Source organism: Poromitra crassiceps (genome assembly GCF_964638095.1).
Source record: "Poromitra crassiceps genome assembly, chromosome: 7".
Lineage (NCBI taxonomy): Eukaryota > Metazoa > Chordata > Actinopteri > Beryciformes > Melamphaidae > Poromitra > Poromitra crassiceps.
In genome coordinates, this window is record NC_139628.1 from 54,564,989 (window position 1) to 54,577,062 (window position 12,074).

The 12,074-nt window shown below is 43.6% G+C and overlaps 1 protein-coding gene across 1 annotated transcript; it reads right to left on the minus strand.

Moving 5' to 3' along the window:
• Positions 1 to 2,172: 2,172 nt before the first annotated feature.
• LOC310780134 (uncharacterized protein) lies at positions 2,173 to 11,341 on the minus strand. Its single transcript, XM_083640688.1, has 2 exons — positions 9,596 to 11,341; positions 2,173 to 2,490 (listed from the first exon to the last, which is right to left on the minus strand). The coding sequence occupies exons 1-2, from the start codon at positions 11,093 to 11,095 to the stop codon at positions 2,356 to 2,358; spliced, it is 1,635 nt and encodes a 544-aa protein (XP_083496814.1). The 5' UTR covers positions 11,096 to 11,341; the 3' UTR covers positions 2,173 to 2,355.
• Between the last annotated feature and the right edge of the window lie 733 nt (positions 11,342 to 12,074).

Consider the following 12,074-nt stretch of genomic DNA (forward strand, 5'->3'; position numbering starts at 1 on the left):
GAAGAAAGACAAGGAGAGGGCGGAGGAGGAAAAGGTGGGGAAGGAGGGAGGGAAGAGCGAGGAAAAGGTGTGGGGTCACAAGCAACGTGGGAGAGAGGTGAAGAGGGAGGAAGGGATGACCGAGGCAGGAATGAAGATAGTGAAGAAGCACAGGAAAGCAGAGGCAGTGGAGAAAGAGAAAAGCAATAATGAAAAAAAGCTAGAAAAGTGTCATCCCGTGTCTGACGGGACGAGGAAGAAAAGCGGACCATCGCCTAAGACCAGGGCTCAGCAGCTGGAGGTGCTGAGGAAGAGGTTCCTGACCTGCCAGTTTCCCAGAAGGTGGGACTATGACCGACTGATGTTGCAGACCGGCCTCCCGCACACCTCGCTAGTCAAGTGGTTCATCGACACGCGCCACCACGTCAAGACCAGACGTCTGCTCTGGCTGACTCAGGAAGATCACAGCCAGGTGCTGACCATGATCAAACACCGGAAAGTAAGTGAGTCCATCGAGCTCCAGAGAGCTCCAAGAGCGCTGGGTTTTAATTTGTAAATTTGCCCTGCATTACAAACGTATGTTTTGTCTCTCTTCAGTAGCTGCACGTCGTTGAGAAATGTTTAGTATTGCTTACCTAACCTAATGTGATGGAGTGGACATGTGACTGGGGAAGAAACTTGGAGGGGCAGATAACCAAAGTGCAGGGTTAGGAGGCACATTGAATATTCTTGCTTGGTGGCTGCTAGCAGGATAATCCTAGCATCTTCTCTCTCTCTCTCTCTCTCTCTCTCCCCTCAGAAGACCTTCATCGCGGTCACCCAGTAGCTCAATACCGTCTTCGGCAATGACAGCTAAGTCCCCAAATGGAAGGGTGTGTCTGCCATGTTGTTTATGTGTTGAACGTGTATACACTCATACTTCCTTATCCTTGTTTTTGTATGTAGGTGACACAAATGGGTGTTGTGTTATTTGACTACCGTATATTGATATTTGATCATATTCAATGCAATATTGTTATGCGTTTTTATCCAAAGTGTTTCCAGCGTCTTATCATTCCGACCTGAGTTCTTTGGTTATAACTTTGTTTTTTTACACATAGCGTATGCAAATCTGCCGTTTTAATTTCACAGGCATCTCACCACCGAGCAGTAAAGCCACACTATAAACAGTAGATAGACGATACAATATGTGTCTGTGTGTGCTCTGTGCCGAGATCACAAACCGTTGTCACCAAAAACCCAAATCGTATCAACTGTTTTAAAATGTTTAAAGACTAAATGTTGTTGCAACTGTAGTGGCCAATTGAGAATTTAAATGTTTTTATACGTTTAATAATTCATTGGTTTTGCACTGGTTGTGCAATGATTTGTAAGTTGAGTTATAATTATTATATTCAATGTTTTAATTAGTTTTAAAAAATCAGTTAAACTTACTACCTCAGTAATGACTTGCCCTATTCACATTATAATTTTTTTACAGCTTTGTTTTAGGGATGAATACAATCAATCAATATTGAATCATCTACTGTGATTATACCTCTGTATTATACCTCTGTTCCATTAGACCTGTATCAGTCACTGCAGAGATTTTGTACTATCAGTATTGGGTATGGTTTCACCCCACTGTGTGTCGTCGTTCTTATTCCATTTCAAAATGTTACTTTTATGCATTGGTTTATATTGTAATATTGATGTGATGATGCTAACTTTTATGTCAGAACTTATAGTCAAATGTTATATACAGTTTTTGTGTCACCTTTTGTTCACATTTCAATCTTATCCAGTCAATAAAAATATATATCTTATAATCTTCCAGTCTTTTTATTATGATTGATTCCATCATCCACAGTATCATAATATATGCCTCCAACACAGACACAAATGTCCTTCTTGCCACTCCGACTTAATTCTGACTGTTAATAATTGTCTGTAGATATTTTTTTTACATTATTTATTTTCAGTTCGCAAATCAAATAAATCACATGCATACATTATCTGCAAAGTGCAAACACAGCCCCTTACCACAACTATAGATAGATAGTATGTTATCAATGGAGCATTCATGGCCAGTAGATGGAGACAAAGACCTTGACCTGGTAGATAGTAGAACCATGTAACTAAACATAATGAACAAAAAACATTGGAAAAATCTAGAATGAAAATATATTTAATTTACCACATTTGATTCAACTGTCTATGGTGGTGTTTAATGTGTATTATTGTGTAGATGCAAAATAATACTCTTCTAGCTCTATGCAGAGCTAAATATTCATGAGCAATGAAGGTAGTGATTCTTAGCTAAGCTTTATATAATAATCTGCAATGAGTCAACTCAAATGGGGAGAGACAGACCAAATGCAACAACCTGCATGTCCATTACAGAAGTTCACAAAGAAGCTCTGTGATGCAGGGGCCACCAATAAGTCCTCCACAGGAACAAGTGGCCCGGGGATACTTGGGGTAAGTGGCTCCTCCATCATGACTGTATCCACTGCTGGTCTCAATGTAAACCTTCCCACATGAACAGCTCCATCGCTTTTGCGGCTGTTGTGGCATACCAGGCCGATTTACGACGATTTGATCAGTTGTAGAGATTTCTGTGCCAAGATTAACAAAGGGGAAGTAGCTGCTGTTGACGCTCACCTTCATTGTGACTATTTCTACCCGCTGGTGCTGGTCTCTCCTGCTGAAAAAGGATAATGAGGAAGCAGCAACGTTCCACAACACTTCAACTATTTGGGGGCGGGGCGTTATTTCACCTCCATTTTCACCTAGACATTTGATCAACTGCTGGCACACATAGCGCTTTCTTTCTGGCCCATTCGGATTAGCAACGTCATAATAGTATGTTGTGAGAGAGATGAGCTGGTTATCTTTGCACTGCAGTCCATAGACATGACCATCCTTCAGGTTCTTTGCAGATTCTTTGTCACATAAACCTATGGTCCAGTCACAATCTTCCGAAAGGCTGAGCATCCATCTCTGAAGATTAGAAGCAGAATTGTTACTCCGGATCTGAAGAGTGTGGGCAGACAACTGCCCCAACCAACTACTGTAGAAAACTTTCCTGTGGTCCTTGGAGAGTGACATGTGAGTTGTGAAAGTCTGTGGGTCATCAAAGATCTGGTCTGAGCTGGTAGTAAAGTCTCTGTGGTTCTCTGGGTCTTCCTGGTGGTTTTCTGGATCGACCAGAGTTAACAAAGAACCCCATAACTGGTCTCCTTGCTCCAGCATCTCTTCACCACCTTGCCTTAACTTGTGAACCAGTTTGTCCCGGTCGCTGCCAGGCTCCAACCCCTTTCTCAGATCCACAGCCTTGGCCTTCTCCAAATCCTGATGCACCTGACGAAACATCTGCAGGAAGCGGAAGGTGTCCTCGTTCTGTGCCACTTGCATGCTGCTCTTGCTGGTTTTGATGGGCACCATACGGGCTGAGACAGAAGTCTGGACACTGGTCAAGGCGATGTCACGCAATTTGGACATAGCCTCGATGAGACGCAGACTGGAAGAACCCAACTTCTCCTTTTCACCTTTCTCCCACTTTTCCAAACTCACACTCTCCTCCTCTGTTTTCCTGAAGGCCTGCTGCTCAGCATTCAGTTTCTCCATGAGCTCTCTGTGGGCCGTGGACAGGGTCTTCATATTGTGTAGGCGGTGCTGGTCCTCAATGGCGCAGGAAACACACACACAGGTCAGATCATCCAAGCAGTAGTACTCCAGGAGCTTGCCATGTTGGGGGCATTTAGTGGTCCCACCTAAGCCAGCAGCCCCCGAGGCCATAGGCTCAGTCAGAGGGTGAGTTTGTAGCAACACAGGAGTGGTCAGGTGGGCCTGGAGGTGGTGGACACACATGGAGATCTCACACTTCATGCAGGACTTCCGTGCTGGTTTCCTGTCCTCCTCTGTGCACATGTCACAAAGCACAGCTTGCTGCTGGTCCTCTTGTAGATTATCAGACATGTTTTCAAATGCAGGGAGATACAAAAGAAGAAGCTGGATTTGAGTTGTCTTGAGATTTGTTCAGTGATGAATAAAGTCCTCAGGATGCACCTTGTGTGACCCTGGATCTTTTTAGACACAAGAACAGGTCTCAATAAACTACTTTGAAATGTCTTGATGTAGGCTAATTGTTCACCTATCTCTGTCTCTGGTCTCTCAGGCTCTGGTCTGATAGCTTGCGATCTGCCGCGGTGTCACTCCAGAGCAGTTTACTAAATTAGGCTACCTTTGTACCCTGTATAATTCGTGTACAAGGTTGGTACAAGGTGTTGGTCTTTATAACACACCTAGTGATATCATGTGACTTGAATAAAAAGCCAATAAAACAATATGAACTTCAGGCAGCAATCAGCCTATGTCAATCTACATCAAAGAAAATATATTTTGATCTTGTTTGATCATCCTTTCTTGAAAATATCTGATTTTGAAATAATGTTCCTACTTGTAGCCTATTTTATATTTATATCATACAACTACCTACATGAATTTAGAGGTAACACAAGTACAAACAAATGAGTACCACAGAAACCACCAGGCTATTGAACCATCATAATTCTAGGCCTACAGCAGGCATGTCCAAAGTCCGGCCGCGCAGGCCAGATACTTCCCGTTGACCGATCTTAAGTGGCCCTCGCCTTGTCCCTCAAAATATACTATATGTGGCCCTCCTCCACACAGTATTGGTTAATCAAGCAAGTTCATTTCACATTTTTTCCATTCACCTATAATGATGACGGCACTATCATACAGTTTGTAGACAAGCACCAAGTAGGAACAACACAGGCAGAACTAATGTTTGCAGATGGTAAACAAAATCCTTAGAGTACAATTGTATTCTATGTGATTTTTATTTTTATAGCCCATATGATGCGAGAAGCACAGGCAGCAACATAGGCCTACCTGTTCTAACATAAAGCAGTGAGTCCTTAGACAATTGTAGACTGAAGAAAATAAAACAGAATAAGAAAATCTCGTTATCGGGAACAAAAACATAAATGTTTAACAATGTTCTTTCTGTTCCAATATAACAATGTTATATTACTGTTAGTTGTTGTGCTCGCAAAGTAGCCTACATTTAGATAAAGATCACTAGGTTAGCGTTCACTCATCCATGCGCCACTAGAGGCGCACTTTCGCAGTGAAAGTGACACCATGCACGCACCTCCCGTCTCCCGACCAGGCAGAAAAGCTCTAACTAACTAGCTAACTTTTATGTCAGAACTTATAGTCAAATGTTATATGCAGTTTTTGTGTCAACTTTTGTTAATTTTCTTCACATTTCAATCTTATCCATTCAATAAAAAACATCCGATATATCTTATAATCTTTCAGACTTTTTATTATTATTGATTTCATCATCCACTGTATCATATGCCTACAACACAGACACAAAATAATGTCCTTGTTGCCACTCCGATGTAATTCTGTTAATAATTGTCTGTAGATATTTTTAACAATATATTCATTTTCAGTTTGCAAATCAAATAAATCACATGCATACATATATCTACATACACAGCCCCTTACCACAACGATACTGTAGTAGATAGATAGTATGTTATCAATGGAGCATGCATGGCCAGTAGATGGAGACAAAGACCTTGACCTGGTAGATATAGTAGAACCATGTAACTAAACATAATGAACAAAAAACATTGGAAAATCTAGAATGAAAATATATTAAATTTACCACATTTGATTCAACTGTCTATGGTGGTGTTTAATGTGTATTATTGTGTAGATGCAAAATCATCTCAAAAGCATAATTTTCTAGATCTATGCAGAGCTAAATATTCATAAGCAATGAAGGTAGTGATTCTTAGCTAAGCTTTATATAATAATCTGCAATGAGTCAACTCAAATGGGGAGAGAGGCCAAATGCAACAACAACCTGCATGTCCATTACAGAAGTTCACAAAGAAGCTCTGTGATGCAGGGGTCACCAATAAGTCTTCCACAGGAACAAGTGCCCTGAGGATACTTTGGGTAAGTGGTTCCTCCACGACCGTATCCACCACGGTATCCACTGTCTCCTCCAAGAAAGTATCCACTGCTGGTCTCAATGTAAGTGGTCCCACATGAACACTTCCATCGCTGTTGCGGCTGTTGTATCATCATTACAGGGGAGGTCGATTGGACGTTTTCTGTCCCAAGATTAACAAAGGGGAACAAGCCGCTGCTGTTGACGCTCACCTTCATTGTGAATATTTCTACCCGCTGGTGCTGGACGCTCCTGTTGAAGAAGGATAATGAGGAAGCAGCAACGTTCCACAACACTTCAACTATTTGGGGGCGGGGCGTTATTTCACCTCCATTTTCACCTAGACATTTGATCAACTGAGCAGAAACGTAGCACCTCTTTCTATTGTTAACTTCATAATGATGATCATAATAGACTGTTGTGAGAGAGCTGAGCTGGTTATCTTTGCACTGCAGCCCATAGACAGGTCCATCCTTCAGGTTCTTTGCAGATTTTTGGTCACATAAACCTATGGTCCAGTCACAATCTTTGGAAAGGCTGAGCATCCATCTCAGAGCAGAATTGACACCCTGGATCTGAAGAGTGTGGGCAGACAACTGCCCCAACCAACTACTGTAGAAAACTTTCCTGTGGTCCTTGGAGAGTGACATGCCAGTTGTCAACGTCTGTGAGTCAAAGATCTGGTCTGAGCTGGTCGTAAAGTCTCTGTGGTTCTCTGGGTCTTCCAGGTGGTTTTCTGGATCGACCAGAGTTAACAAAGAACCCCATAACTGGTCTGCTTGCTCCAGCATCTCTTCACCACTTTGCCTTAACTTGTGAACCAGTTTGTCCCGGTCGCTGCCAGGCTCCAACCCCTTTCTCAGATCCACAGCCTTGGCCTTCTCCAAATCCTGATGCACCTGACGAAACATCTGCAGGAAGCGGAAGGTGTCCTCGTTCTGTGCCACTTGCATGCTGCTCTTGCTGGTTTTGATGGGCACCATACGGGCTGAGACAGAGGTCTGGACACTGGTCAAGGCAATGTCACGCAATTTGGACATAGCCTCGATGAGACGCAGACTGGAAGAACCCAACTTCTCCTTTTCACTTTTCTCCCACTTTTCCAAACCCACACTCTCCTCCTCTGTTTTCCTGAAGGCCTGCTGCTCAGCATTCAGTTTATCCATGAGCTCTCTGTGGGCCGTGGCCAAGGTCTTCATATTGTGTAGGCGGTGCTGGTCCTCAATGGCGCAGGAAACACACACACAGGTCACATCATCCAAGCAGTAGTACTCCAGCAGCTTGCCATGTTGGGGGCATTTAGTGGTCCCACCTAAGCCAGCAGCCCCTGAGGCCATAGGCTCAGTCAGAGGGTGAGTTTGTAGCAACACAGGAGTGGTCAGGTGGGCCTGGAGGTGGTGGACACACATGGAGATCTCACACTTCATGCAGGTCTTCCGTGCTGGTTTCCTGTCCTCCTCTGTGCACATGTCACAAAGCACAGCTTGCTGCTGGTCCTCTTGTAGATTATCAGACATGTTTTCAAATGCAGGGTGATACAAAAGAAGAAGCTGGATTTGAGTTGTCTTGAGATTTGTTCAGTGATGAATAAAGTCCTCAGGATGCACCTTGTGTGAGCCTGGATCTTTTTAGACACAAGAACAGGTCTCAATAAACTACTTTGAAATGTCTTGATGTAGGCTACCTGTTCACCTATCTCTGTCTCTGGTCTCTCAGGCTCTGATCTGATAGCTTGCGATCTGCCGCGGTGTCACTCCAGAGCAGTTTACTAAACTTAGGCTACCTTTGTACCCTGTATAATTCGTGTACAAGGTTGGTACATGGTGGTACACGGTACAATGTGTGTACAAAGTGTTGGTCTTTATAACACACCTAGTGATATCATGTGACTTGAATAAAAAGCCAATAAAACAATATGAACTTCAGGCAGCAATCAGCCTATGTCAATCTACATCAAAGAAAAGATATTTTGATCTTGTTTGATCATCCTTTCTTGAAAATATCTGATTTTGAAATAATCTTCCTACTTGTAGCCTATTTTATATTTATATCATACAACTACCCTACATGAATTTAGAGGTAACACAAGTACCATGCAAATGAGTACCACAGAAACCACCAGGCTATTGAACCATCATAATTCTAGGCCTACAGCAGGCATGTCCAAAGTCCGGCCGCGCAGGCAAGATGCTTCCCGTTGACCGATCTTAAGTGGCCCTCGCCTTGTCTCTCAAAATATACTATATGTGGCCCTCCACACAGTATTGGTTAATCAAGCAAGTTCATTTCACATTTTTTCCATTCACCTAATGATGACGGCACTATCATACAGTTTGTAGACAAGCACCAAGTAGGAACAACACAGGCAGAACTAATGTTTGCAGATGGTAAACAAAATCCTTAGAGTACAATTGTATTGTGATTTTTTTTTTTTTTTTTTTATAGCCCATATGATGCGAGAAGCACAGGCAGCAACATAGGCCTACCTGTTCTAACAAAGCAATGAGTCCTTAGACAATTGTACACTGAAGAAAATAAAACAATAAGAAAATCTCGTTATCGGGAACAAAAACATAAATGTTTAACAATGTTCTTTCTGTTCCAATATAACAATGTTATATTACTGTTAGTTGTTGTGCTGGCAAAGTAGCCGACATTTAGATAAAGGTCACTAGGTTAGCGTTCACTCATCCATGCGCCACTAGAGGCGCACTTTCGCAGTGAAAGTGACACCATGCACGCAGCTCCCGTCTCCCGACCAGGCAGAAAAGCTCTAACGAACTAGCTAACCTTTATGTCAGAACTTATAGGTAGTCAAATGTTATATGCAGTTTTTGTGTCACCTTTTGTTAATTTTCTTCACATTTCAATCTTATCCATTCAATAAAAAACATCCCATATATCTTATAATCTTTCAGACTTTTTATTATTATTGATTCCATCATCCACTGTATCATATGCCTACAACACAGACACAAAATAATGTCCTTGTTGCCACTCCGATGTAATTCTGTTAATAATTGTCTGTAGATATTTTTAACAATATATTCATTTTCAGTTTGCAAATCAAATAAATCACATGCATACATATCTACATAAACAGCCCCTTACCACAACTATACTGTAGATAGATAGTATGTTATCAGTGGAGCATTCATGGCCAGTAGATGGAGACAAAGACCTTGACCTGGTAGATAGTAGAACCATGTAACTAAACATAATGAACAAAAAACATTGGAAAAATCTAGAATGAAAATATATTCAATTTACCACATTCGATTCAACTGTCTATGGTGGTGTTTAATGTGTATTATTGTGTAGATGCAAAATAATCTCAAAAGCATAATTTTCTAGATCTATGCAGAGCTAAATATTCATAAGCAATGAAGGTAGTTCTTCTTTATATAATAATCTGCAATGAGTCAACTCAAATGAGGAGAGACAGGCCAAATGCAACAACAACCTGCATGTCCATTACAGAAGTTCACAAAGAAGCTCTGTGATGCAGGGGCCACCAATAAGTCCTCCACAGGAACAAGTGGCCCGGGGATACTTGGGGTAATGATTGCGACCATGACTGTATCCACTGCTGGTCGTAATGCCACCACGGCATCCACTGCTGGTCTCAATGTAAACCATCCCACATGAACACTTCCATTGCTGTTGCGGCTGTTGCAGCATTCCATGGGACCGATGCGACCTCGATTGGACGTTTTCTGTGCGAAGATTAACAAAGGGGAACAAGCCGCTGCTGTTGACGCTCACCGTCATTGTGAATATTTCTACCCGCTGGTGCTGGTCTCTCCTGCTGAAGAAGGATAATGAGGAAGCAGCAACGTTCCACAACACTTCAACTATTTTGGGGCGGGGGGGCGTTATCTCATGTCCATTTTCACCTAGACATTTGATCAACTGAGAAGAAACCTGGCGCTTTTTTTCTGTTTTGGCCATCTTGGTTTTCTGCAGCCCAAAACCATCTTCTAAATTCCCTGATGCATCAGCAACATCATAATATTCTGTTGTGAGAGAGCTGAGCTGGTTATCTTTGCACTGCAGTCCATAGACAGGTCCATCCTTCAGGTTCTTTGCAGATTCTTTGTCACATAAACCTATGGTCCAGTCACAATCTTCTGAAAGGCTGAGCATCCATTGCTGAGAAGCAGCAAGAGCAGAATTGACACCCTGGATCTGAAGAGTGTGGGCAGACAACTGCCCCAACCAACTACTGTAGAAAACTTTCCTGTGGTCCTTGGAGAGTGACATGTGAGTTGTGAAAGTCTGTGGGTCATCAAAGATCTGGTCTGAGCTGGTAGTAAAGTCTCTGTGGTTCTCTCGGTCTTCCTGGTGGTTTTCTGGATCGACCACAGTTAACAAAGAACCCCATAACTGGTCTGCTTGCTCCAGCATCTCTTCACCACCTTGCCTTAACTTGTGAACCAGTTTGTCCCGGTCGCTGCCAGGCTCCAACCCCTTTCTCAGATCCACAGCCTTGGCCTTCTCCAAATCCTGATGCACCTGACGAAACATCTGCAGGAAGCGGAAGGTGTCCTTCTCCTTCTGTGCCACTTGCATGCTGCTCTTGCTGGTTTTGATGGCCACCATACGGGCTGAGACAGAAGTCTGGACACTGGTCAAGGCAATGTCACGCAATTTGGACATAGCCTCGATGAGACGCAGACTGGAAGAACCCAACTTCTCCTCTTCACCTTTCTCCCACTTTTCCAAACTCACACTCTCCTCCTCTGTTTTCCTCAAGGCCTGCTGCTCAGCATTCAGTTTCTCCATGAGCTCTCTGTGGGCCGTGGCCAGGGTCTTCATATTGTGTAGGCGGTGCTGGTCCTCAATGGCGCAGGAAACACACACACAGGTCAGATCATCCAAGCAGTAGTACTCCAGCAGCTTGCCATGTTGGGGGCATTTAGTGGTCCCACCTAAGCCAGCAGCCCCCGAGGCCATAGGCTCAGTCAGAGGGTGAGTCTGTAGCAACACAGGAGTGGTCAGGTGGGCCTGGAGGTGGTGGACACACATAGAGATCTCACACTTCATGCAGGTCTTCCGTGCTGGTTTCCTGTCCTCCTCTGTGCACATGTCACAAAGCACAGCTTGCTGCTGGTCCTCTTGTAGTTTGTCAGACATGTTTTCAAATGCAGGGAGATACAAAAGAAGAAGCTGGATTTGAGTTGTCTTGAGATTTGTTCAGTGATGAATAAAGTCCTCACGATGCACCTTGTGTGAGCCTGTGTTAGCAGAGTGGGTTAATGCAGCAGTTCTAGCGTGCACTCCCAGAGTAGCAGCAAGACAGAGGAAATAAACGTGGAGCAGTTTCTCTCTCTCTCTCTCTGTGGTTCTTCTACACACAAGGAGCTGTTTAAGGCTCATTTGAGATGAGCAAATTCTGCGCAGTTTCGACCAGCGCCTTGCTTGCCACGTTGCATGATGGTTAGAAAGTTGTCCCACTTGCTCGGCCTGCCCGACTGGGTGAGCCACGGGACTCTCGTGAGAGCGAGGCGGCCGCAGATTTGGAGCTAGGCGCCACAGTTGCTCCCCACCAACTGCGCCCAACTGTGGATGACAGAAGATGACGAGAAACGCATCAAGCTGAGCGCCCATTGGTTCAACACACAGGTGTATCACAAACCCACAGTGACGTGTAGAAACTTCAATGTTATATCTATTCCAAGCTGTCACTCTACATTTTACATAAATACCACCTGTAATGCCTACATAAAAATAAAAATAAGGAATCTGAAGGGCTGTGTCATTTGAGCAGTGAGTGTGGGTGGCGCTAATGCATGTTTTAATTTGTTTACAAACCCCTGTTAAACAAAACTGTAGAAGAAAAGCAGCAGTGAGTGTGCTGCGGGGGTGTTCGACTTGTTGACGCCTCGCCTGACTACGCTCGGCTGCTCTCGTCTGCTTTCCAGGCGAGGCGGCAGTCAAGTTGACACAGGGTCAGGATCAGGCTCGTTTGAGTTGACTGCCGCCTCGCCTGGAAAGCAGACGAGAGCAGGCGAGCAACAAGTCTCTACTACTTTGAGATTGTGGTAGTAGTAAAAAAGTATATGAAGATACCACAGCTGTGAAGAAAATGACACAGGACAGAGATACTAGACAG

Excerpts from the sequence above, each read along its gene's own strand:
- LOC310780134 (XM_083640688.1), bottom strand. The coding sequence starts at position 11,095 with ATGTCTGACAAACTACAAGAGGACCAGCAGCAAGCTGTGCTTTGTGAC. Across the intron at positions 2,491-9,595 it reads GGAAGTGTTCATGTGGGATG|GTTTACATTGAGACCAGCAG; the intron begins GTTTACATTGAG and ends TCATGTGGGAAG.